Raw genomic sequence first — 26,494 nt, 5'->3', positions numbered from 1 at the left:
CCATTTCTAATACTGGGCCTCTGAGAGGGGTCCGGGCCAGCAAAGGCTGCATTGGAGAGGAGAGGTGCATGCAGCCGCTCCCAGAGCCTCTGGATCGACTCAGCCCAGTCCCCAGCTCTAGAGAGGACTTAGAAGTCTCGAGGAATGTTCCTGATGATCAGGGAAGGTCAGTAGAGGACGTGGGTTGGCTCAGTCCAGAGGAACCTGTTGCCCTGAAACAAACAGATGCCAGATATTTCTGCAGCAAAGCTGGATTTATTGGGGATCAGCAGAGAATTGCAATTCGGGTCAGTGGCGCTGGAGAGCCCGTGCGAATCCCCACATGGTAAGGGAAGGAGATGCTTTTACAGAGGGGAAGAGGTGGGGGGAGGGCTGTCATAAACAGATCCATGGCTTTTCATTGGCTGAGTCCTTCAAGGAAAGAAGAGGAGTCTTTCTTCTTCCTGTTGGGCTCTGCTATGGTCACAGGGCTTGAGAGCTACCCCTTCTGGTCTCCCGACTCTATTTAATTGGAGTTTCTGTTTACACAGTATTAATTTTTAAAAAATTGGGCTGGGGTGTGATGACCCTAACGAAGGGTGGGGACTCCATTCAGCCTTGAGGAAGCTTGTGATGAATCTGAACCAAACCCAGACCCTATGGGACTCCTGGATGCCAGGGATGCCAGGATGGATATACAGTCTCTAAACTGAGTGTCCAGCCAGAAGGTTGTCCCATCCCTAGTGAACTCTTGAATTCACTGTGGCCACGGGAGGTTAAGTGGGTCCTTTGTACCTGCCTTTGCATGACCCCAGGGTTCCCAGGCATTTGTTGGAGAATTACAAACATGACAATATGGTGAGAATCAAACATGGCGTCACGATACCTTTCAAGGCAGTGCAAGTTGAAATTCTCAATGGGCGGGAACAGACTTTTAAACTGCTGTTGTCCTCAGCATTTAGGATGGCAGCTGGCTAACGTCCAGCCAGCTAGATCCTCTAAATCATAACTTTAGTCTCAGTGACATTTGACTCTATTACATGAATGTTTTCATGATAATTAATTCCACTCCTTTTTAAAAAGCATTCAGATGGAAGGGAAAATCAAATGGAGCAATCATTTGAAACTTCAGTTGTTTTAGCAAGACAATCAAATGATTGTGGATTTAGGACAATGGGTGTATTCAGTTAAAAACCTCATTCTTTTTGAATAATTATGGAAACTCTCTTCCAAGTCCAAACCTTTAAATCTTCCCTGCTGAGCAAGACACAATTTCCTGTTCAGGTCAGTGAGGAGAAACCGTCCAGGTACTGAGGCTTCAACTTCCCATTTTATCCACGTTTATTGAAAGCTTTATATTGATCCATTTAAAGTACCCTTAATTTTCTTAATATAAAATAATAATGAAAAGGTTTTTTTTAATGATGAAAAACTTCATATACAAGGTATAAAGGCAAATGATATCTGGGGAGAAAATGTTTGTAATGTATATAATTAACAAAGGTTTGCTCTCCATGATGTATTAGAGGATGTAATCATTTGGCTGCAATAAGAGAGAGAGCCTCCAAGAAAGATGGAAAATGATATTTATCAACAACTTACAAAAGAAGTACATATTATCAAAAAGTTATACAAAGATAAAATCAAACTCACTAATAATAAAAATGTTAAATTAGAATGATAACAAGATCCCATACCTCACCTGTCGAAAAATAAATGGCCAAATAAATGGACTGATTTGGAATTGCTGAAAGTGCATTTAACAAGGAACTCCTAGATGGAGCACATGCTTTTCGACTTCTTTTGGAGGAAAGTATGGTATTAACTATTGAGATCAGAATATGCCCATTTTTATCTTCCAAAAAGTTGTTAACCTGCAGAAATACTGGCATAGATGAGCAGATATGTGTTTAAGATTGTTGAATGCAGGACTGAATCCCACAGTCCAGTCATGGGGGACTGATTACATAAATCATGGTAACGATGGCAATTATGCGGTCTTTTAAAAAAGGAGCGCAACACATATGTATGTACTGACAGAATAAGTACTTACTTGAAAAGGCGGATTATAGAACATAGTCAATAGTATGTTCTTGCTTTTGTGAAAAAGAAACTGGTTGGAAGAAAACACTAAACAGTGAGTACCTGAGAGTAATGTAGGGGGTGTGGAACTTTCTTTTTATTTTATGGACTTTTTAATGTTGGAAAATTTTATCAAGAGCATTTATTACCTTGTAGGAAAAAAATTAGAAAATTGGAAAATAAAGAAACACAGGAAAGGAAAAAGGTCACCCAAATTTAATCACCTACATATAATCATTATTAACATTTTGGGATAAATACTTTCATATGTATATTTCCACATATGTATATATGTACCTTGTTTTCAAATTTTCCCATGATCAAAATTTTTGGAAAATCATGTTAATAATAATTTTGTGATATCCCATCCCAGGGCAGTGTCATAATTAATTAATTATTCCACATTATTGGGTATTGTCTCTAATTTTTCAGTATTACAAATACTGCCAAGATTACCACCCTGATACATGAAGTCCTGCCCGCATTTCTGATTATTTTCTTAAAATAAATTCCTGGAAGTTTACTGGATTAAACTACATGAACATTTGTTTAACTACTAATTCAGTTTTTATAATATAATTAGTGTATTTTAATTTAAAAAATCATAGACACAAGACTAGGAGGTGAAAAATAAAAGGCTCACATTTTTCCTTTCTCAGGGACATGTAGAATTTTAAATAAGGACAAAGCACAGAGGTGCACAGACGTCTTCAGGAAACAGCCAAGTGGGTAGACTTTCTGACTGAGGAATATTCATCAGCCATAAAGCAGGATTTCCAAACAACTAATAACACAATCATCTTTCTAAATGGTAAACAGAGGTGGTCACGTGGCAAGAATAGAGTTAACATATTTAAATTAGAATGAGCTAAGTGGATTTGGGATGAAGCTAAGAAGCAGAGCAGGGAGGTCGGGTGAAGCAGACTAGCTTGCTGGTGGTTAGTCTGTTTCCCTCAAAGGGTAAGCCCGCCCAGGCCGGGCCTGTGTGTTCCGTCAGAGGACCTCTCAGCTCAGTGCCTGCTCTGTACTGAATTCTGGACCTGGTCCCTTGCACCTTTTCTGTGAGGGCTGCGTGGTAAATATTCCAGGCTCTGTTGCAAGCACTCCACTCTGCCCTCCTGGCAAAGCAGCAGCTGGGAGAACATCTGAAAGGATGAGCCTGGCTGTGCAGCCATAGAGTTTATTTACGGCCGCTGAGATTTGACTTTTACGTAACTTTCACGTTTCATGAAATTTTCTTCTTTTGACTTCTTTTTCCCAATCATTGAACAATGTAAAAACCAATCTCAGCTCAGGGCTTGGCACAGAGGATGTAGTTTGCTGACACCTGTTTGCAGGACGTGGAGCAGGAACTATTTCCAAGGAGAGGATGAAGTTGCCTCTTATAAAGTGTCCTGCCCTGGAGACCTAACTCATTAGCTGTTTTTGTCTGACAGCGTCCTGGAGGGAAAGCCTTTCTGACTTTAGATGTTAAATCTTTCTTAGATGAAGCAAGTGGAAATCTCTTGGGGTAGGGACGGCGGGGGGCAGGCAGAAGCAGGTTTCCTGTTTTGCCAGCCATGTGCAGCAGGTAGCATGGGAGAGTGACTGCTTCTGTGTCAGATGGCTCTTCCTGTGTTAGTGGGTGACCCACTGTCCCTGCTTTTCAGTTTCAGACACACTTTGTTTGAGTGACAAGAGGTGGGGGTGTGGCGAGGGGCAGGAAAGAAGCATCGATTTGAGAAATTACTTTTTTTTTTTTTTTTTGCGTTATGCGGGACTCTCACTGTTGCAGCCTCTCCTGTTGCAGAGCACAGGCTCCAGACGCGCAGGCTCAGCAGCCATGGCTCATGGGTCTAGCCACTCTGCGGCATGTGGGATCTTCCCTGACCGGGGCATGAACCCGTGCCCGCTGCATCGGCAGGCGGACTCTCAACCACTGCGCCACCAGGGAAGCCCCGAGAAATTACATTTTAAAGGTGGTCCACTTCCTGTTTCCCTCTGAAATCCTTGCTGCAAAGAACTGGAAATGGCCACATGGATGGATTAGTAAAGATCTTCATCTTATCCATGAGGAGGTGGAAATCTAGGGGCAGTGAGGTATGTGTCTATGGTGGTGGAAGCATTTCTGCAGCTCAGAAGTCAGGCCCCTGGATGCCTGCTCTGGGCCTCTGCCCTCTTGGACAGGGTTCAGCTTTAAAAACCAAGCAAGCATCAAAGAAGCCAGTGAGGTGGGATTAGGTAGCAGGACTGGAGCCTGGATCCTGGAGCCACAGGCTCTGGTGGACATAGGGTGCCGTAGCCCCTCTCTGTGGCAGCATCCCTTATGCCGTGTGTGCCCAGGAAGGCCCTCAGCTGCCCAGCACTTCTTAGAAGACCTGCTGCTACCCAGGTAACTTGGGGGTTAAAACAAGGGACCGAGTAGGCTCGCTGGCTTAGAGGGTGCAAACCATCTCAGGACAAGTCCACTTTTTCTGGCCCTTCATCTTTGGATTTGGTGGCGTGTTGTGTCAAAGCTCCATTGCCCAGCGTTCTTTCATTCAGCTCGAAAACAAGAAAGGCTTTTCAGTGTTGGATTTGGAAGGACTGACATTTCTCCCTCACAGCATCTGAGTTTAATTTATAGTCTCCTATTCCAGCTAACTACAAATAAACTGAAGGCCTACTGAGCAGCTGGGCCAGAGTATTATTTTTGGAAGTGGTGGGGACCAGTGAACGGAAAAGGAGGCCAATTCATCCTATCTCGCTCCAAATCTGCTGCAGGGGATTTCAGGGCTGTTTAGACCAAGTCTTCCAAACTGGTTGACGTCCTGACTTGGGATCCAGAAGTCCTATGAAAGGGGGTTCATGTCGAGGTTATTAGCTTTTATTAACCACACAACAGGATATGCCTATTTCTTTCCCACTGCCATTTGATTCTCTCCTGGTATGAATAAAATAATTTTCGCTAGTGTTATATGAGTTTGTTATGTTTTCCATATTGTTCAGAAATATCTTTGACCACATACTGAGTTAATTTTAAAAGCGGAAGGGGGAGCAAAGGTGTGGGATGGAGTGAGTAGGGGCTGAGCTGATCTGACCCCTGGGTTTTTTTTTTCTAATTTAGCTACGACCTGGGGCAGGTGACTTAGCCTCCCTGGGTATCAAGTTCCTCACTTTTAAAGTGAAAACCACGTAGTTCAAACACCAGTGATTCCAAAGCACAGAGCCAGGGCATTTCTTTGTAAGTAGCTTGTACCTCCTGTCTGGCAAGGAAGGGGACTATTATTAATATTTTTTTCTCATTAGGCCCCAGGAGAAAACGGGAAGGGGGCCGGTGTCTAGACCTTTGGGGCTGATTAGCTTCATCCTTTAACTTGTGATCCACACCTGGAAGTGGACTGTGGCTCTTCTGTGAGTCTTCGCTGTGCAGCCATTTCAGCATGACCACAGAGAGTTGCTGGAATCTCTCCCATCAGAGGGGGACAAGCATCCCCTTGGCATGAACCAGAAGTCTTCTCCGTAGAGGGCTGAGCAAGGGCAGAGGGCAGGGACCAGAGCATCCGTTTCCACCCCCGAATGTGAGGCCATACACTGATGGCCTCAGACCCCCGTCCGGTGGGGAAGAGCTGACAGGGCTCCTGAGACAGCTTCCAGTCAAGCCATCACTGTGGTGCTTCACGTGACATTTTAAGTGGGTCTAAATTTGCAGACTAATGTTTATAAAGGAGAGACACATCTATGAGAACCGGACAGTGATCCCAGGTAATCTTTGAAGATATTCTATAATTTATATAGAGTGATCACCTCTTCATCCAACCCCTATTTTTCTTTCCTGTTCAGAATTTGTATCGAAAAATTGAGAAGGAATGTCTTCACTTTATTAAGAGAAGCAAAAATCCAGCCAGAGTTGGGTAGGAAAGATTGGGGTGCCCGTGGGCAGTGGGTGGTGGTGTCTGTTTTCAGACAGTGATGGGCAGGGCTTCTGGGCACCTGCGGAAGTGACTCGCTGTTGCAGAGTTGCTGGGATGGTGTTGTCACCTCCCGGCTCCTGCAACTGTCTGAGACTCTTGCATTTTGCCACTAGGTCTTTAAGAGAATGAAATTGCTTTACCCACTGAGGCAGCTGGAAAATAGTGGAAAATCACCAATTTGGAGTCACTCAATTCACTAGTCTTGTACTGCTGTACACGTAACATTCTGTCACTTGATACCCATTTACTGAGTGTTTATGGTGCACTAAGCTCTGTGCCAGGGGCTAAGTGTATGGGTTTGAACAAAAAAGATACATTATTTACCTTCATGGTACTCACAGTCAGAGAAGCCTTTTATTTAGCCCACTATAGTGCTAAAGATGTAAAACTTTAAACGTTTCTTTTAAGGTAGTTTAAGATGTGGAGGGAATAGATTTGATACCAAAGAGAAAGTCATTTGGAGGCATCTACCCAGAATCTGTAAAGGGAGAATTTTGTACAAGAATATCTGGTGCCCTAAACCTGACTGTCATCTGATTACATCAAAACGACAAGCTTGTCTTCTTCTTGGTGAACTTATATGAAGTCTTAAAAAGATGAACAAAAAAGATTAAACTGTAATCAGTTATTGTTTGTTCGTTAAATTGTGTACATGAAGGTGAAGTGATTTTAGAACTCTTTCAGGATCTTCCTATTGTATCAACTGTTCAACACGAAGGGTGTTGGCTGGGAACCAGCCTGAGTGGTAGGGTTGGGCCATTGCTCCAAACGGCCACCCTGCTCTGTGCAGGTTACGCAGGGTTTCTGGAGATGGCAAGTCACCTTCTAGACCAGGAGAAAAGATACAGTTTCCGCCAGGCTGCCCAACAATCTATTCCAGATTATTATTTTTTCAATGTATCACTGGTAAGCAAAGCTACTGAAGTTAGAATGTTTCCGGAAATCCTCTCTGATGTGAAAATATTCTGGACACCAAATGGCCCTGACCTCGGACACATTCAGTATTGAAAGCTCTTGGGCTTGTCAGGCCTTAGGGAAAATAAGGATGGTGGGATTTTAAACACTGTGGACACCTATGAAACCAATTTTTCTGAGAACAGGTTTTGATAGGGAAAGGGCAAGAGAAAAATGTGAGATCTCCTTCTCGCTCAGAGGATGGGTGTGTGGGTACAAGGTTGGAAACGGCAGGCAGGGAGCCCCACGCATCGTAATTTTCTTAGTTCTGACGCTAATGACATAGGCTCCGTTGCTGATGGGTCCAGGCTGAACTCATCTGTGACTCTCTTTCCTGGTTTTACAAAACCCTTTTTGTTCAAATTTCTTCAAGATTCCAAGTTGCATCCAGATTGCCCTGCCCAGTTAAGTTTATTCTTGGTTGTGAAAAAATGTGTCTTAGTTTTTTCATGAGAATTAAAAACAACTTTAATAACTTCTTTTCCGTGTTACAAAAATAATCTATGTCCATTCTAGAAAATGTAAAAACAGACTGAAATCTGTAGATACAGAATACAAATCAATTGTAATTGCATTACTGAGCGATGACTACTCCTACTGTCTTTTATGTTTCCTTACCTTAGCTTTAATCAAATGAATATTCAGATATCACTTCATATGTTATCTTAATTAAATCCTATGCTATACGTGTTTTCTAATTTGCTGTAATTATTTAACAATCTCTTGGTAAAAATTCATCATCAGCATGATTTCAGGTGGATGAACAGTATTCCATAATATGGACTTTTAAAAATATTTTAAACTGTTTCTTTTTGTTATTCCCAATTCTTTGCCTCTGTCACGAGATAATGTGTTTTTGATCTTGGACCAGAATATCCTCCATGAATCTTTATGCTCAGATCTCTTTCTACAGTCAAGTTACCAGACAGCCTTTTGAAAGCTGGCTTTTCAGCCACATGTGTGAGTGAAACTGACCCTGTATCAAAGACAACATCTGCCCCCCTCTCCGAAGAGTCTTTTATTGGAACCCAGGCTGTGTTTCACTAACAAAACATGGAAACCCGCTGGTCTCTCCTCCCTTGAACTGGTGGTGGGACAGGTCGGTTTTAGGGTCTTGTTGAAGTAGAAGAAGGGCATCTGTGTTGAGTCTGAGGAGGGACTCTAACCAGGGAGACCTGCTTTGTGCTCCTGAGTTGGGGCCGCCACTGGGGACAAGTGTCCAGTTACTAATCCCCAATCGCGAGAGCTGAATCGAGGATTGGCAATGACAAATCACAAGTGCCAGGGGAGATTTCCAACAGCAAGAACATTGTGAACAAGACCAGCCCCTTCTGGGCGTGCTCCTGTCCTAGTTCACCTCCCTTGTCACCCCTGAAATAAGTACCCTTCTTATCTCTATGCTGTAGATGGGATAGTGGAGCCAGAAAGTTCTCACCAGATGAGTTGTTAGATCATTTTTGCCTTGGAATACGTTTTCAATATAAACATCCCTCTTTGATGCCAGGGCTTAAAGCCTGCCAATCTAGTAATTTTTCTCCACTACACTTATGTGTTTATTAGGGGATATAACAGAGACCAGAGAGGCAACATTTCACATGTACTAACACAGGGATCCCTGAAGCTGTATGCTCGTGGATTTCTTAACGAATGGACCTTCCCCATAGGAACGTGTGAGGCTGTTTGAAAGACGACTGTGACTTGTGCAGCCCATCAGAGGAAGCAGGATGTGTGGTTGGGAAACTCTGATTGGAAAGATAAAATGCTTGTGCATCTATTTTTGCCTTGTATTTATACTTTAAGCTTATTGGGCAGTTTGCCTGGAAGTAATTGACTTCCCTTGCCCTCTCCCCACCCCCCAGCCTTTTAGGTCCAGAAAAGGTTTCCAGAGCGTTTGGTCAGTGCAGTCAGTGGACACTGTGAAGCCCTTAGACCGTGTGGAATTGGTGTGTCCTTCTTGGAGGGGTCTCACATTCACTTCCATTTGCAAGCTTAAAGCCAAATATAAATACTTACGTTTCATTTTGATTTTAAGGGACAGTTTGTGTTTCTCCCTCCCTCCTCCTTCCCTCTCTCTCCTTTGTCTCCTGGCCATTTAATCTGTAGACCCAACTTGGCAGTCAGCTTATCAGAGGTCGGAGGGAACTTCTGTAGTCTGTTCCAGGAAAAGGGCCCTGTGACAGACGCTCCGAAATGGAGAATCAATAGGAAAGAGAAACCTTGGCCAGTTGGGATGCACGTGAGGCACAAACCGGCAGAATCAGGGCACTGGGGCCGTTGCTTTCTTGCTGTACCTTTTCCTCTCGGAAGGGTTCTGCCTGGCTGGTCGATACGTCGAGGCCCATTTCCGAATTTCCAGTTAAACCCTGTGTGCTTGCCTTTTCCCTGGGATGAGAAGAGGGATGGGAAAATGTTTGACATCTTCTGTCACAATCGTACGATCCCTCCGAGACCAAATCTCATGAGATCAGTAGGCTTTCTTCGTAGGACTTGCGATGGTCTGGGCTTTTATCAGAGCCTGAGTAGTGGTGGCCGTGAAGGTCTGGCACAGGAAGCAGAACTCAAGAGAGGTTTGCGTTTGAAACACTTCTCACCTCCTCAGGCCCTGTGGACAGAAAGGAGGGCCTCCTCTTGTCGAGGGCCTCTGTGAAGACTTCTTGATTGGATGGGCTATTTGAAGAGGTAGATGGACCCTCCACCTGTCCACACGCTTTGCCATCAGCTCAACGAACCATGTGCCGGTTCGAAAGCTGTGTGATGGAGTTAACAGAGATTGGCCGGCACCCAGCACACAGCTGCTGTTCTGAAATGCTGGACGGTGGTTATTATTCCTTGGATGAGGAATGATTCCCTCCCCCACCCCCATCATTTAACCTGAAATCCTTGTCTCTTAAAACAAATTTTAGCAGTTTGGGCCATCAAATTATTGTACATCCTTTCCTCGTTATTTTCCAAGTCCTGGGATGGGAAGGTGTTTGGGGAGGTTGTGGAGGCCGTCGGTAATTCTTTGCAGACTCACCAGCCATCACTCCTCCATAGTCTTATCTCTTGTTGAGGGAATAATTTCTCAAACTCAGTTATGTCTCTTCTGTTGGAGATGCTCCATCACACCTTGTGTTCTCCTGGGTTAGTTCAATCCAAGGACGGGTTTTAAGTCTTACAAGGCAGGTCCTCAGTGTACCCTGTCAAGAATTCTATTGTCAAGATGAGTTCAGGGCTTCCCTGGTGGCACAGTGGTTGAGAGTCCGCCTGCCGATGCAGGGGACACGGGTTCGTGCCCCGATCCGGGAAGATCCCACGTGCCGCGGAGCGGCTGGGCCCATGAGCCATGGCCGCTGAGCCTGCGCGTCCGGAGCCTGTGCTCCGCAACGGGAGAGGCCACAACAGTGAGAGGCCCGTGTACCGCAAAAACAAAAACAAAAAAACCCAAAGATGAGTTCAGATGATTTAAGCTCTGAGAGCTTATAGGGGTGGTTACCAGCCATTTTGCGCATCTAAGTTGCCTGGAATGCTTTGGAAAAATATAATTGTTGAGGCGCTGGGATTTGGACTCATTGGGTGTGGATGGGACTATCCAGAAGGTTGTGACATGTGGCCTATTGTAAGGATACTGACCAGGGGTACACACAGTGTGCATGTCATGAGCACAGGCAGACTGCAATTGCTAGAACTGATTAAACAGTACAGCAGGGGAGCAGTTTCTGTGATAACTAAATAAAGCTCAGCGCTCTTTGTACAGTTACCTGGCTAGTTCCCGTAGGCAGTCCTTTTCTCTGCACTTGTTGGTCTTGGGAGCACCAGTCACTGTTGGATATTTTCGGCTTTTGCTCCTCCAGACCACCAGCCACCCCTGTGTGCACTGAGACGGTGCACGGATTGCATTACGGTGCTTTTCTGCCCTTGTGCTTCTGGGTGGGTTTGGCCAAGGAGAGGCGTTGGCGAGAGATGGGAGGGCGGGAGAGGGGTCGGGTGCAAGGGTCTCCCCTCTGTTGGTGGCCCTCTGCTTCTCTGCTGTCCTTTGAACCTTTTTGAACCCAGACTGTACACCTGGATGTAGTCCTTCATCACCCTATTTGACTGTGCCCCCTGTGTTCTCTGGGACCTTGGTTGACAAGGTCTTCTTTATTTGTAGCTAAGAAATGGCACCTATGATGAGGAAAACAATTGCTACATTGATTACGCGTGGGCTCAAGGAACTAAGGAAATCAGATGGCTATGTGCTCTCGTATGGACGTTCCTTGTTTCTGCCCTGTAGACATGCTGGTTAGGCTAGAAAGCCACAGAGAATTCTCTGGACTTCTCACTTAAGGACATATCAATGCACTTCATTCCGTCGAGGTTTTCTCAATCAGGCAGCTGTTAGAGAAGCATCAGAACGGGATTTCGGCCTCATCCTGATTGACTTGGAATTCTGCTCCCCTGCGTTCATTTCAGGACCTTCTCTGTTGGGCCCTTGGAGATACAGGAATGCATAGGATGTAGCCGATGCCTCCAGGCACTTAAAATTTTGTGGGGGGAAGTGACTTGTGACCGAATAGTCCAGGATTGTGGGTACACCCAGAGATCTGCATAGGCCCTGTGGGAGCACAGCCAAGGAGGTCCCTTCCTCAGCATCCATCGCTCAAGAGACGGCTTCCTGAATATGATACTCAAGCCTAGCAAGAAGGAAACACAGGAAGCAGTGGGTTTTAGTACAAAGGCGAAGAGACAACCAGGAAGGAAGAAGCAGTGGGGGGCTGCCGGCAGGCGGTTGCACCTGGGATCCTGAGCAGGCACAGAAGGCAGCAGGTAGAAGGGCAGGAGCCGCCGGGCACATGGTCCCGGATGGTCCCGGATTGCCACACCTGTGTCCAGCATGGAGGAGCTGGGGAGGAGGATGACTACCTGACGGAGACAGACAGGAGCACGAAGGTCAAGTGCTCTTGCTGAAGAGTTTGGGGACGAGGGAGGAAGCGGGGAGGCCTGGATCGGAGACCAACATTCTTCTCACCGATCACAGGAAGCACCAGGGCGTCCACTTGGCTTCTTCTCCCTGTCCATTGAGCTTACAGACTCCTCGAGCACCAGCTCCGTGTTCTTATTTCTTTGCAGAGGAAAAAACACTCTCATTGTCTAGAGTCAGAAAAATATATTTAGATTCTAACGAAGAAAGACCAAGTGTATGGCTTGGGAGAGAGATGCTGTGAGCCCAGAGTTCCGCCTGCAGAGAAGGCAGACTGGCCCCGAGCTATCGTCACCCAGGCTCTGCCGGTGCTCGGGGCTGGAGGTGACACTGAAGAGGATGTGGCTGATTTCCTGACAAGCCACAGGCAGGACTTGCCACTCATTTTTATCCAAAACATACAAGACACGTTTTTCCAGGAAAAAAACCTTGGGGATGGAGGTGCAGTTTTGAATTAAAAATTCTGTTTTCTCTTAAATATGACATTTTCAGCTCCTTTACCTCTTTCCATTAAAAAAAAACCCTTGGATTATTTATTTGCTTCATTTTTTAAATTGCAAGATATTTTGGTTGGATGAACAGGCCTCCATTCTCACCACATAATAGTGTTTTCACATCTGTCACTTCCTTCAGGATACTTACCGGCAAATTTGCAAATTGGTTCTTATTGTTCCGGTATTTATAATAACTTCCTTGTCCTCCTGTTTATTTTTTCCACTTACTTATTGGTCTCACTAACCTGTTATTAAGACTTCCATGTTGAATTTTATCACTAGAATAAGCAAGATGATGTTTTTGAAAGTCAGCTTCACATCAATTTTTACGGCAACTAATAAGTTTAATATTTCCCACTTTTGACATATTATCAATTTTCAGAAACTGGTATATATCATAATAAATATTATTTTCTAGTATGTCACGTCAATCCAATTCAGTACAGCATGTATTTAACCATCTCTCACTCTGTGTTGGGACATCGTACTAAATGCTGGGGGTGCAGGGGATGATTTATGCTCTCTGTCCTGGGTGGTTCAGAGGCTTCAGGTCACCACACTCACCATTAGGGTTTTCACTGTGGGAGGTATGCCTCCCCTCCTCCTCCCCTTCCCTCCCTCCCTCCTTCTTTCCTTCCTTCCCTCCTCTCTCTCTCTCCCTCTTTCCCTCCCTCCCTTCCTTCCTTCCTTCCGTCCCTCCTTCCTTCCTTCCCAAAGCAGGATTTTTGTGTGCCAGTAAGCATTCCAATTCAAGTATGCTTTAAAAAAATGGTTTTTTTATACACTGTGGGCTGGACCCTCGGGCTGTGAATCGTGTGGGCCGCCGGCTGGAGTGGGTCCTGGGCCCACCCTGAGTAGGGCTACAGAACAGAGGAGGAGATGGCCACAGAGGTGGCTTCTGTGACAGACGCTGACACCACCTCTGATTCCCAACAAGCTACGGATTGGTTCAGTTCAGTGTGTTTTGACATTCCTACATCCTGACTTATGTGTTTGATATAATTTGCTAGGACCGAATTGTGCTCTTTTTCCTTTGAAATGGCCCGATTATTGCAGTCTGGAAGAGGCCTCCGGGAGAGGAGTTTTGGGGGCCCCAGGGGTGTATTTCTAAAGAAAATGAGTAAGAAGAAGAAGGCTGGAGTTTGCTGTCCTTTCCTTTCCAGGTTGTATTTCTGGGCAGCCTGCTTCGAAAATTAACATGTTCCAGATGAGAGCTGAGAAAATACAACAACAGCCAACTTTAGTTCTTTTTCTGAGGAAAAAAAAGAGAGTTATCTGCTCTTTAGGATTCATTTGTGCCAAGGAAGGGCCAGTCAACTTAGAAATTCAGAATCACCTCAGAATGGTGTCCTTTCCCAAAGAATATTATCAGCACTTGTGATCTCGATTCCCCTTCCTTTGGCTGCTGGCTACCTGTTCATGCGACGTTTTAGTTCTTACTGATGAGATGGGTGGATGTTACTTGGTTGTTGGCCATGATGTTGTGATTTACGCCAGATCGTTGAATTTGGTTTTGAGAGGTTCCTCCCCATTTTTAACTAAAGGAGAAATGGAAGAAAACACTGGAGGTCCTGAGGGCATGTTGGATTTAAAGGGGTCAACTGGAAACCTTTTGCTCCCAGCCCTTTATCTCCAGACCCAAGGGGGCATCTAGCCTCACCCCTAGATCATGCCTGGTTAGTGCTGTCCCAGCTGGGAGCTGTGCCCCGCCAGCGGAGAAGTGGCCCCAGGATGGCTTAGGACGTCTGCAAAATCCTTTCAGCTCATCCCACCTGTTATTTAAGCACTGCTGATTCAACCAGCCTCTAATAATATTAACAAACTACACCTGGCATAATTCCTTTTCTGTGACGGGAAGTTGAAGCTCGTTGTATTACTGGATTTGTCCAATGCAGCTCTATTGAGATTCACATTTTGATTTCCTCTTAGTTGCCACCAAGAAGGAGTCAGGCTATGAGGTTCAATTTTTGCTAAAGCTGGACACTGAAAGTGTATTTGCTCATTTTCTTTGTGCGGTATATAAGGTTAATAAATGTCCTTTCACTCCCCAAAGCTGCCCAAAGCCTCATAGAACTTCCTGTGGTGATGTAGAATTTGCATTGAATCCACTTGGAGGGAAAAAGTGGTTAAGACTTGGAGTTTAACTTCATATACCTTTTTCTTCCAAGAGAAGCTCCCTGAAGTGTGACTTCATTGTGACAGAAAAGGTTCATGATTCGGGAAGCTCTCTTGTTTCTTGCCTCTTCCTGGACGCCAAAGTGGAAGTTATTACCCAAATATTATTTTTCCAACAGATACTTTTGTTTCATCCCTTTTGAATATTGTTGTTGTAGCCATGTCATTATGTGAGCCAGATTGAACATTGCAGAGTCATCTGTTTGGTGAAAAGCACTGAATATTTACACCACTAGTCAGATACGACAGCTTTTCTCAGATCCCTCCATCTCTAAGGGCAACGGAAGTCCCGCCTTTCATTCCTTTCTTCATTCTGCACCATTGTCATGTGATTGTAATGTGAGAGGTACTCTACTAGGCACCCGAAGACAGCGAAGGCACAGCCCTGCTCTTAGGGGGCTAACGGTCCAGTCAAGAAGGTGACGTGCTTACAGGGTGAGGTACTACAAGGCCACGTGGAGCCAAGTCATAAGAGTGATGGAGCCAAAATGTGATGGGTGTTCAGAAATGGAAGAGATTACTATGCCTTAAATTTGATTTTATTTTAAAATACAAAATGTACACATACCTTTTATAAGAAAATTTAACATTATTAGATAAAAAGCCACTGTTTTCCCTCCTTCAGTTCCTCTTCCCAGAGGTTAACGGTCTGATATATTCTTCCAGATGTTTTCTGTGTGCAGAGGGGGCTGGCAGAGCGGAGGGGTTAAATGCCAGTTTCACCTTGACCTTGGACAAATTACATATCCTTTGTGAGCCTTAGTTTCCTGAAAATGGGAACACTGGTTGAATATTGTAAATATCAAGCTCGTGGACCTGTCGTATTGTGTCCAGTTCTGTAACCTAGGTTTTGACGGATTGTTTGGTGAACATCTTTCAATGTCTGTGCACATGAGAAGCGGCCATTCTTTGTGAATGTGGCACAGAGTTCCTGGTGTGGCAGTCCTTACTGAATTATTCCCTTATTACTAGACAGGCGTGCTTTTTTATTCAGAGAAGATTACATCTTATTGGGTGATGAGGGCATTCTGTGGGAGGAGACAGACGTTTGAGTGAGCTTGAAGGATGCTTCGGGATTTGGGGAGCATGGTTGGTAGAGGACATTACGGGTTGGCGAAGAAAGAGACAGGGATTTAGTTACTCTTTCAGTAAGTATTTATTGACTGCTTACTGTGATTAGAAATGGGCATAGAAACTGGAAACAGAGGAATGAACAGGAGGGAGTCTGTGTTCCGACGTGGCTGAACATGCACTTGGGGACATGCACTTGGGGAATGGCTAGTGGTGGGTTTGGGTAAAAGGGGGTGTGTGTCTAAGGACGTGCATTGTTGTCTGAGCTGTTCCTGGGCACAGGCCAAGAGTGGAAGGGTTCTGCATCCTCCTTGTCCCCGTGAAAACTGACCGAGTGACCTAGCGATGACATTTGTGGAGGTAACCCAGCCTCGACAGAGTTTTGATAGGAACCATCCAGCTTAGCCTCAGAAGGGCTCATGAGTCATGCCTACTTTTTGGAGATAGACTAGGATAACAAAACAGTCTCACTTTGAGGACTTTGGGGAAAGTTCTGACACATTATGGGTCATCTAGTAAATCCAGGGCATAGGTCAGGAAAGGTCATCTATGCTTGGAAATTTAGGAGATCCAAAACTTCTTCATTTATTGACCAAAAATCAAACGCTCTCTCATGGGTCAAGGCCATGAGCTGATGAAAGCACGTATCGTAAGCTTAAACATATTCCTGGAATAATTAATTCTCCAAATAGAGCATCCCACTGGTGGTCTTAAATTACCTTAATTTTAGAGGATGTAGTGTGTATTGAAAGAAGGGCGGTGAGAGAGATCAGAAGGCAGAGGCAGCTGGGGATGGGATGAAGCTGGTGGGATGCCCTGAATGTCCCTGTGGTTTGTCCACCACAGGAGTGTGTGGTGCCCCACTCCATCCTCAGCTACACGTACTTTGAGTGGGATTAGCATTCAGAATGATGAGGAAAGGACTGAATGCAAAGTCAAGGCTGTGAGTCTGAGTTACAGCCAAGCAGATCTGGTGGAGAAGCTGATTTTGAGGTGTGAGTCCAATTCCTCGCTATTTTGACATTGTTCTGGGAGTGAGGATTCACACTGTGGTCAGAGGCTGCTCTTCATCACTATGGTATCAGAAGCATAAACCCCAGACAGAGCTGAGGGCTGAATTCATGCCATAAGAGGTGTGTCTATTTCTCTGGCACCAGAAATATTTGAAGGCAATAGCGCTGGCTCCGTATATGTCAGGGAAGAGGGTGTTCCTAGGAGGAAGCAGGCTGGATGTCAAAATAAATTTATCAACCTAAAAAACAGTCTTTTTAATCAGTTTTCAGCCATATTAGTGTTAAACGAGATACTGTGTGAGGCCACATTGTGTGCTAAGGATGGAAGAAGTAGGACTTACACGGTCGGCAGCTAAAACCGACTTCTTTTCAGGCTAATGCACACACCAGTGCAGGGAGGATGCTGCCAAGAATAATATAGAATATTCTGAAGCCTACAGTGAAAGGCTGCAAAAAAAATCTCATTTTACTGAGTACTTGAAAGAAGGAAACTGTGGCAGCCAGTAAATTAATCCTGTTATTAAAAGCCATGCCGCCTACATGAGCCTACATACACATGTACATACACATATATTCTCCAGCCCCGGCGTCTCCTTTTCTATAGCTGTCTCAGACTGCTCAGGGACCAGCATGTGGGAGGCCCTTGAACATCAGGGGATAGAATGGCATTGCAGCAGATTTCTCTTATTTCTGAAGTGAAAACGACATTTAGTCTCTACTCGTAATGCAGTCCAGTAAGCCAGTCCCAATTTATTTCCGATTGAATGGTATGAACTCCCTAATATTTGACTGTTTTTCTTATATGAAGCCATCAAATTCAATGGTTCATCCGAATAGTTTAGACATACTGAGAGCAACATAAATGGAGGAGTAACTTTCCAAACTTGAAATCTTGCTGCATCTTGTAGATGGTAAACTTGTGAATCGGACTTGGCATGAAAAATCTAAGTAACCAGAAATCCAGTAAGGAGCTTTGCTGTCTTATTAGGGTTCTAAGCACTTCTCTTCGGTTTTTCAGAGGACCAATCATGTAAAAATCCAACTATATATAGTGAATTGGTAGTCCAATAGAATTTGTATATATTAGGAAGATAAGTTAACTTTTGGGAAAATTACAGAAAAGTAGTGTTAATTAAAAATGAGATAGAATGAATAAAGTGAAGTTAGTATAAAATTAAACATGAGGGATCATCAGCTCTCTTTAAAAATTTTACTGAGGAGAATAAGTTTTAAATTCTTAAAGATTAATAATTTAATGTTTATAGACTAAATAGATATAATCTTGATAGATTAAATCTTAATTGCAATTAATAATTAAAAAATTAAGAGATGAATCTACATTCTGCTAGTAATAGGATAGTAGAGAGGTATAGTGGTCCAGTTATAAATTGTTGAATTACATAAAAGTGGGTTGAGACTACTAAGTTAAAAGGTACCTTTCTCACATGAGAATAAATGTGTATATAAAGCATGATGAGTGATATCTGCAGAAATCAGTAAATACAGAGACACAGAGCTAAGTGACTCTCGGTGTCCCCGTCCACAAACACTAACTCTCCTCTTCAAGAGATTAAAAAAGAGCTACTATGATGGGTAGGTGAAGAAACAGTTTTAATGCTTGACCATTCTCTGCGTTCACTTGCCCAGCCTAATCTCTTATTCATCACAGTAGTAAGAGAGCAAGTTTTATTTTGAGGAAGCGTAGGAGCTCTGGATTTAAATGCAGGGCTCTTCATACTCAGAGTGAAATAGATCTGATTTCTAATATAAGTGTTCAGAAAGCTTAAGGAATGATGTATTAGCACAAAAGCTTTATTTCCTCATTGCAATCACGAGAGACAGTCTGTGCTATTACTCTCTGGATCAGGTCGCCAGGTCAAGCTTGAGCATGGGATTTGCATTTTAAATATGACCACTTTCTATGAATACTTTGTAAAATTGTGAATGACGTATTAAAAGATATTTTTAAAGGAGGAAAGAGTTAGCACTGTATTCTTTCTTTAAAATTTATTTTCTGCCAAGCACACAATCAATCAGGATGAGTTTACAAAACTCAGACTTTTAATACTGTTGATAATATTCGATCAGGTATATATTAAATTAATTAAAATAGAAAAGAGAATCCTACCCTTTTAAAATAATTAAAAAGGCAACAAAGTTTTAAACTCATGTGGCTAAAAAAAATCACACTAAGGTTTTAGTGACCATCTGGTTCAACCTATATTTTACAGATTGTACCCCAGGTTGTTTGGAAAAAAAGTAGAAAACTCAGACCAAAGGCTTTTATCCTCTACAAATAAGATGCTTTCACCTGATTTTTCCTTAGATTCCTTAAAATGTTTAGTAAACTGAGTAATGGTTATGATTTTCTGCTAAAACAGTTTGATTCTAAGTTCTATTCCCTGTAAAAGTCCTGTTTTCCTGGAGGCTTTACTCCAAAATTACATTCTTTTAACTAACTTCTATAATGAAATTAACACCCAATATATATTTTTCCCAGCTTCATTGAGATACAGTTGACATGTAACATTGTGTAAGTTTGTGTATTGATTTGATACATCTGTATATTGCAAAATGATTACCTCTGCAGCTTAGCTAACACCTTCACCACATAATTACCGTTTCTTTGATGTGATGAGAGATTTCTGTTTTTTGAAGTGTCAGAAACACGTGACTGATGGATTCAGTGTTGACTGACAGACTCCCTGGAGCAAAGTCAGCTTTCATACATCTCTGGATAAAAAAGTAGTGTTAAGATACAGGGACCGTTTCTAACATGTGTGTTTCTTATTTGATGAATATTTCTGTTCTCCTTTGTGTCCCACATGGGTGAACACACTCCTGTTGGCGTGGGGAGCATAGGGCAGGCGCTTCATGGTAAGAGTGTGTGGGCAGATGTCTGCCTTTCTGAACTGTAGTGGGAGGGATCATCTGGTGTCCTCTTTCTTGAAGAACTAATTTTTGCAACTTTCTGAAGGGAGCACTTGGCACAGGACCTCCGCTGGATATGGAGGTCAGAGATACAGGAAGAAAGAAGGGAGTAATCTTGGATATGGAGGTCAGAGATACAGGAAGAAAGAAGGGAGTAATCTTGTCTTGCCTGTCGGCTGCCTAAAGCATCACCACGTGAAACGTATATAAGTTTCACCGGATGTAAAACACAGGAGTGTGTCCTGGGGGAAATAATTTACACAGACAATGGGTGAGGTGACTTAGCAGCCTTTCCTGTCTCTCATTTCTTTGATGGTTTTGCTTCCTTAGGAAAAATCTGCAAGTGTTGGGTTTTTGTTTTGTTTTGTTTTGTTTTTCTGCTGCATTGTAAGTATTTTGCAGCTGCTTCTCTTGTTATTACTATTTTTATAAAAATCACCATCCTTTTAAAAGCCATCGATTGATTCAGAGCACAGAAGGAAAGTGTAAACACAAAATAATTCTAGAATCACTGAACTGACTATCTTGTCTCTTGGTACTGAAGTTGCTTATTCTGAATAATGTGTATCTACTGTTCTGGCAACTGTTAAAATAAATAAAGCATTCTGAGGTCATAAAGAGTGTTTAGAATGTACTTAGTTGAAATGGAGGTTCTAAACATTTAAGCTTTGTTTTTTCGCAGGCCATTCATGGTGAGGGGCTCTTTGGCTTTGCTGAACGGTGTGGAGGAAGAGGGGACACGTTTTTGCTAAAACATTCAGCTCTGAGGGCACTTACCTTTAATAACATAATTAAGATTATTACCTTCAACTATTATGGAAGTTAAAGTGTGCATAAACCTCTTCGTCATCATGTAATACATGGGAAACTCGTACACGTGTATTGCAACACAAGTATTTTTATAAATGTTACGCGGCCATCTTAAAAATTTCCTATTTGCAAGAGACTTTCCCCTTTCTATATTGATTAAGCTGTCAAAGTCACATCAATCGTTTCTCCCACTTGCAGAGTTTTTCCTAAACTGCCTATGAGTTTTCACCTCTAGAAAATGAAATGTGTTAATGAGATCAGTCCAGTTGTTTACAGTTCACACGGCAGCACGTATGTTTATAATGCTCTTCACTTGATGACTTATCTCCCAGTTTCTAATTGTGAGCTCTCTAGTCCTGGCAAGGTCTTTTGGGGAAGTTCCTGTTGTCATCCTTTGAGGGAAATTTCCATATAATTTTGGATGGTTAAAACCAGATAGAAATAGTGGAAAAGATAGTGCATTCTTGGCTAAAGTGAAGAAGCTTTTTCCTTAGAACACCTTGATCTGTAAAAAAATTGTCCTGTCGACAATAAAATCCTTGAGGCAGGGGACAGAGGTCCAGGAGCCTGGACGGCCCACGAGAGGCATGGGTACCAGCATCTGATAGCTTTTTATAGGAGCAGGGCTGTGCTCTGGGACTCCAGGTCCTAGACCAAGACAATATTACCCTGGATAAAGGATCATTGCTCTTTGCCTCCTGAGGCTTTTCTAGCTCGAATGTGCCTTACTGACAAGTTCAAAGGCATATTTTGCTCTAGGTGGGTAATGCACTTAGATATGGCATTCAGAGTCCCCATAAGCTCGGGTGGCTCCTGGGTAGCAACTTCACACATAAAATAAAGCAGAAAATCCAGCAATTAGGCCACTGTCATCAATCAAACTGGATAATTTTAGACAAAAATAAACGAAGGTGGATTTTTAGAAGTGGCTTGAATTTTTTTTTTGTGTGTGTGTGTGTGTGTGTGTGAAAGGTTGGGTATTAGTCATCTGTTGCTATATACAAATTACCCAAACACTTAGCAGCTTAAAGCAACAAACCCTGCTGCGGAGTTTCTGGGAGTCGGGAATCCGGGGAGGTTCAGCCCGTGCCTCCGGCTCAGGCTCTTACGGGCTGCAGTCAAGGCTGGTCAGGCTGCCGTCTCTGGGGGACTCGCTTGCAGGCTCACTTGTGTGGCCGTTGGCTGGTGCGGGCTGGCTGCTGGCTGGAGACTGTGGCTCCTTCCCTCCGGGCCTCTCCTCGGGACAGCTTGTAGCCTGGTGGCTGGCTCCACTCAGGGACCAAGGGGCACCCACGGTAGAAGCCACCAAGAGCTATCCTGCTACTTTCACTGACTCTGATCACTGGCAGGGAGCCCCTGGGTCCAGCCCACACTCAGGAGCAGGGGATCACACACGGGGACCATTTAGAGGCTCCCTACCACCCTGGGTCGTCCTTGCTTCTCTTTAAGCATTTGGGACTTTGTTATAAATAATGGTAACTAAAGGTTCTGCCCTGAGAACCCAAGAGTGGTCTCCCTTCTACCCCCTGCAAAGTTAGTCATTGGGAATTTCCTAAGTTTACACATTTCCACTGTGTATTATATGAAACCTTACAGAACGAAGTTATAAAACTGAAACAGCGACAGGCATCCTGTGGAGAGAAGGTTCTGGCCCCCTGAGCCCCTGACAGTTACCCGGGGACGGGTCAGGCAGGTGAGGCCGCCAGGCTTCCGGACGGAGGCACAGGCTCAGGACGAGCTCCCAGGCTCCAATCTCAGCCCGGCCACTTGCTGTGCTTCCTACTCCTGCTGCTTTGTCATGTGTAGAGAGAGAGAGTAAAAACAGGGTCTGTGAAAGGAGGGTGGTGAGAGAGCGAGTTAATGCACAGTTAGGGCTTGACACGGGGCGGTGTTCCTGTGAGCTGATACTGACATGAACTCACAGCAGACACACGCCCTGGGCACACTCTTTAAAGTGATACCGTCCTACAAGTAAGCTCTAGTTTTCTCTTTACCCAGAAATACACAGAATTAGGTAATTTTGCTGCACGATGTGCATTAACATTAAAAAGCCCAAGGCTAAAATCAAAGCGACATTCCACTTGATGAAATTTTATTTGGGGCAGTGCCAGTGGTGGTGTTTTGATGCTATTGGGAAGGCTGTAGCCTTGTTACCCTGGTTTCCTTTTCAGGCACCCTCGTGGCTTTCATTCCATTTCACTCACTTATTCCTGTCTATTCCTTTTGTGAGCCTGAGAACCTCCTGTCCCCCGGGCCCTGGAGGTAACAGAGATGGTCACAGACACATGGACAAATGCCCGTGACCCTGGATGAGAAGAGCTCTGGGAGAGGTGCCCCCAGCAGAAGGAAGGCACCTGGTTTGGGGGAGGAAACACTGGAGCAGAGCAGGAACAGGCTGGATGCAGGAAGGTGGTCCAGTGCCTTCGAGCCCTTGAGGCCAGAAGCAGCACAGTGCAGGGCTGTTCAGCCGGGCAGCCGCTTGGAAGGGCAGGATGTATGTCGGTGGGACAGGGAGCTGCAGGCCCAGGCAGGAGCCAGGCTGCAACCTTGATGGAGGGTGAGATCTATCACTTAGTCGATGTCGCAGAGTGGACACTGAGTCCTCTGATCCCTCCTAAGGCCCATGTGACCTGGCCCCATCCAGGACTGCCTGGGCCACCGCGGGCCAGGGATAGTTAGACAGGCTGGGGGCTTTGCCGCCACGTGGCCTGCTGCTCATGGGGTGGCTGGTCGCCCCCTCACCGCCTCACCTCAGGGCTTGGATCTCGCCTCCTGCGGTGCTCCTCAGGGATGCAGCGGCTGCCTCCTCCGCCCCAGGGCCCTGTCCCCCTTGCCACTCCCCACCCCCGAGTTCTTGTTTACCGGGTGCTCGTCTCCCAGCATGGCTTGCAATCTTCTATTGTGCTTATGGTTCACCGTACATCCCCCCTCCTGAAAGTGAAGGGATGCCGGTCAGTCCCAAGGACATAGTATGTGCTCAAAAAATATTTAGTGACTGGATGAATAACCAAATGTCTTTTGGGTTGTTAAGGAACGTCAACTCTGGATGAGAAGTAAGAGACAGAAAAAAATAGCTAGAAAGACAGTCCAAACATGGGTTCTTGCTCTTTTATTCTGCCTCATTTATACATTTTCCTGTCCGGTGATAGTGTGGAAGTTTCTTCCTGCTTTGGGTCTTTCATAAAGGAGGTTGGGAGTGGCCATGGTGGTAAACAAAGCTACCGTCATGTGCACGACCCACGCGGGATGAAAAAGCACTTCTGTTGATGCCTTCCTCCCCCCACAGCACCCCTCACTGTACCCTGCTTGCCTATCATTGTCCAAAGGAAGCCACCAGCAGCTGGGACCCCATCTCCTAATGCCATGTGCATCCCACTCTGGTCTGTCCCCAGGTCCCAGGCGCTCTGACTCTGCAGGCAGGAGCACCCAGCCCTTGCCCGTGCTGTGTCTCCCCAGCTCAGCCCTCTGTGGCCTTGTGAGCCCCTGCACAGCCTTCTTGTTTCCTGCTCCTGGTGATGTTCCCCTTGTGCTTCCATCTCTCAACTCCCATCCCCCTGCTGGGTCTGCATCCCTTTCTGGAGGCTGTCCTGGACACCCTCACAGATGATCAAATGACCAGCCCCTCTCTCTGTTGTAGTAAACTTCTTCCATGAAAACTTTTCTTGTGAAAATGGACTTCCCCGGTTTTTCTCCTATCTGTCCTCAATTTTCTGCTGACTTTTTCTTCCGTACCTGCCCATTTTCCCTTCCCCATCTCACCCCCCTGGCCCCCCATGTAGGCAGCTGCCTCCCCTTGTTGCTGTGGCCTTCAGAGAATCCATCCCCTCTTGTCCTGCCCGCTCACCCCTCTGCTCAGGGCCCATCTCCGCTTCCCTCTGGGGCCACTGAGCAGCGATCCTGCCCACACTGTCCCTTGACTGTTTCCATCAGGGCTGAGTCCCACGGTTGGATTCCGTGCATGTGTCTAAAGGTAAACTTACCACCTTCTCCTTAAATGTCTTATTTTCCTCCACGGCAGGAATCCTTATCACCGCGGTCGCGATCCTTGGAGTCACGTTTGTGTAATTTCTCTTCACATCTCTCCATATTTATTGTACCAAATGCCTTTTTATTTCACGTACTGCTTCTTAAGTTCTGTTGTTTCTGCACCATTTACACCTTGTTGCTGCAACACTGAAGTTTCCCGGCCCACCAGTCCAACCCACGTGCAGTCTTAGATTACTCTTTCTGAAATGTTTTCTCCGGATCCAGATGGTCAGGGACTAGTTCTTTCAGCTCCACGTTCTCTCCACTTTCTCTCCGACTAACTTTTTTTTTTTTTGCGGTACACGGGCCTCTCACTGTTGTGGCCCCTCCCGTTGCGGAGCGCAGGCTCAGTGGCCATGGCTCACGGGCCCAGCCGCTCTGCGGCATGTGGGATCTTCCTGGACCGGGGCACGAACCTGTGTCCCCTGCATCAGCAGGTGGACTCTCAACCACTGCACCACCAGGGAAGCCCCTCTGACTAACTTTTGTTCCAACATTTCTCCATCCTGTGAATCCGTTAAACTGATCTCATCCACACATGCATACTTACTCCTTCTCCCTCCCTAGCCTTTCTATATTCATCCAATAAGTTTATTTTTAATTGCTATAAGGCGCTCATTTTCTTTCCACATGGATGCTGCACACCACCCTCTCCCTGTCTGGTAACGAGGATCCTCACCACAGTTGCTCGTGTTTTTGAGGGCTTCCTGGGTCTAAGACTCTGGCCAAGTGTTTAAACCTTCGCTCCTCGTCGTAAGCCTCTGAGTCAGAGATGGTTATTAGACCCATTTCATAGATGAGGAAGGGGAGCTTGGGGAGGGAAGGAGCACGTCTCCGACCTGCCGTGCTCCCTTTAAGACGAGATACGCAGAGCAAGAAGCGTAGACTTGGGGCCTGAGTTTAGTTTTGTCTCCGTCACCTCCTCGCTGGGAGCACCCAGGGAGTGGGTGAGTCTCTGGGCCTGGGAGCCTTCCTTATCAGAAGGGGACTAATCAGATAACTGGGGTCAGGCCCGGCCACAGAGCATTTGGCAAATCTTTTCTTTTCTTTTCTTCCCCTTCAGTCTCACCTCTTCTTCCATCCACAGCCTTAGGCGAACGCCTCAAACCCTCACAGCCCCGTTGCCTATGTTTCCATAGCAATTTTAGTTTGCCCAGCTTACTTTGTGACGTATTTTGGGCCTGCCTTCAATCAGGTACGCTGATGCTGCCCTCTTGGTTGGGTTCTAAGAGCAGGGACCGTGCGTTTTAATTCCCGTTTCTCATCGCGCTCCAAGTAATGATGGGCACAGAATGGATGCTCCGTTTTTCCTCCCTACTTGAAGATCTGCTCCAGAGATGCCGCCTGATGCCGTGACGCCTAAGGCTGTCCGTCACTAACGCCTCTCCCCTCTTCTCCCCCCGCAGCCTGTGCGTTCCGGTACAATGGGCTCTCCTTCGTCTACCTCATCTACCTTCTGCTCATCCCCCTGTTCTCAGAACCAACCAAAGCCACCATGCAAGGTAAGAGACCTTTGCTGCTCTGTACCACAGCTGAGTGTGTCTGGGGGCTCCCCGGGGCTGTCGTTATCTGATGGGAGAGATGCCGGTCCAGTGGGGAGCAGGGTCACACGTCTCAGCAGTAGAGCTGTGTGGCACTTGGTGGTGACGTGTTTTTGTCACTCACACAGCTGTCTTCCCCGTACAGGTTCCCTGGCAGGCCTGTATTTGTAGGTTTGCAGACAGTCTGGAAGGGTTTGGCTGATTAAGAGCAACTCAGTGTGCTGTCATTAAAATGAGGCAGACGGGGTGATAACAGTGGTACAGATTTGTGTATCCTGTCTGCTGGGGAGAAGGAGGTGGCAGACAGAGAAGGGGTCTCTGAGCCCCGGAGCAGGAGACCTGGGGAGGAAGCCGGGTGCGGTCGTGGCTCCTTCACGTGTCAGCTGAGAGCTGTCACGTGTGCCTCCATCAAGTACAGAAAGGGAGAGATTCGAGTTCTCGTTTCTCCAGGGTGTTCCTGCAGACCTTTAGATCCCTCCCCCGTTGCTCTCCAAGCACCTGAAGGCATAGAAGGAAATAGTGCCTCTGTTTCCTGAGGCTCTGATGA

The 26,494-nt window shown here is 45.4% G+C and overlaps 1 protein-coding gene across 2 annotated transcripts in view; it reads left to right on the top strand.

Annotated features, from left to right (window-relative positions):
- The window catches only part of PIEZO2 (piezo type mechanosensitive ion channel component 2), a 326,164-nt gene that overhangs the window by 32,909 nt on the left and 266,761 nt on the right, over positions 1-26,494 (top strand). For both annotated transcript variants that reach the window (XM_032602873.1, XM_032602872.1), the window contains exon 2: positions 25,813-25,908. In XM_032602873.1, the coding sequence (XP_032458764.1) occupies positions 25,813-25,908 (96 nt within the window). The remainder of the gene's footprint in view (positions 1-25,812; positions 25,909-26,494) is intronic.

Source organism: Phocoena sinus, chromosome 14, assembly GCF_008692025.1.
Source record: "Phocoena sinus isolate mPhoSin1 chromosome 14, mPhoSin1.pri, whole genome shotgun sequence".
Taxonomy (NCBI): domain Eukaryota; kingdom Metazoa; phylum Chordata; class Mammalia; order Artiodactyla; family Phocoenidae; genus Phocoena; species Phocoena sinus.
The sequence above is the reverse complement of the archived record's forward strand: the minus strand, read 5'-3'. Positions and strand labels throughout refer to the sequence as shown.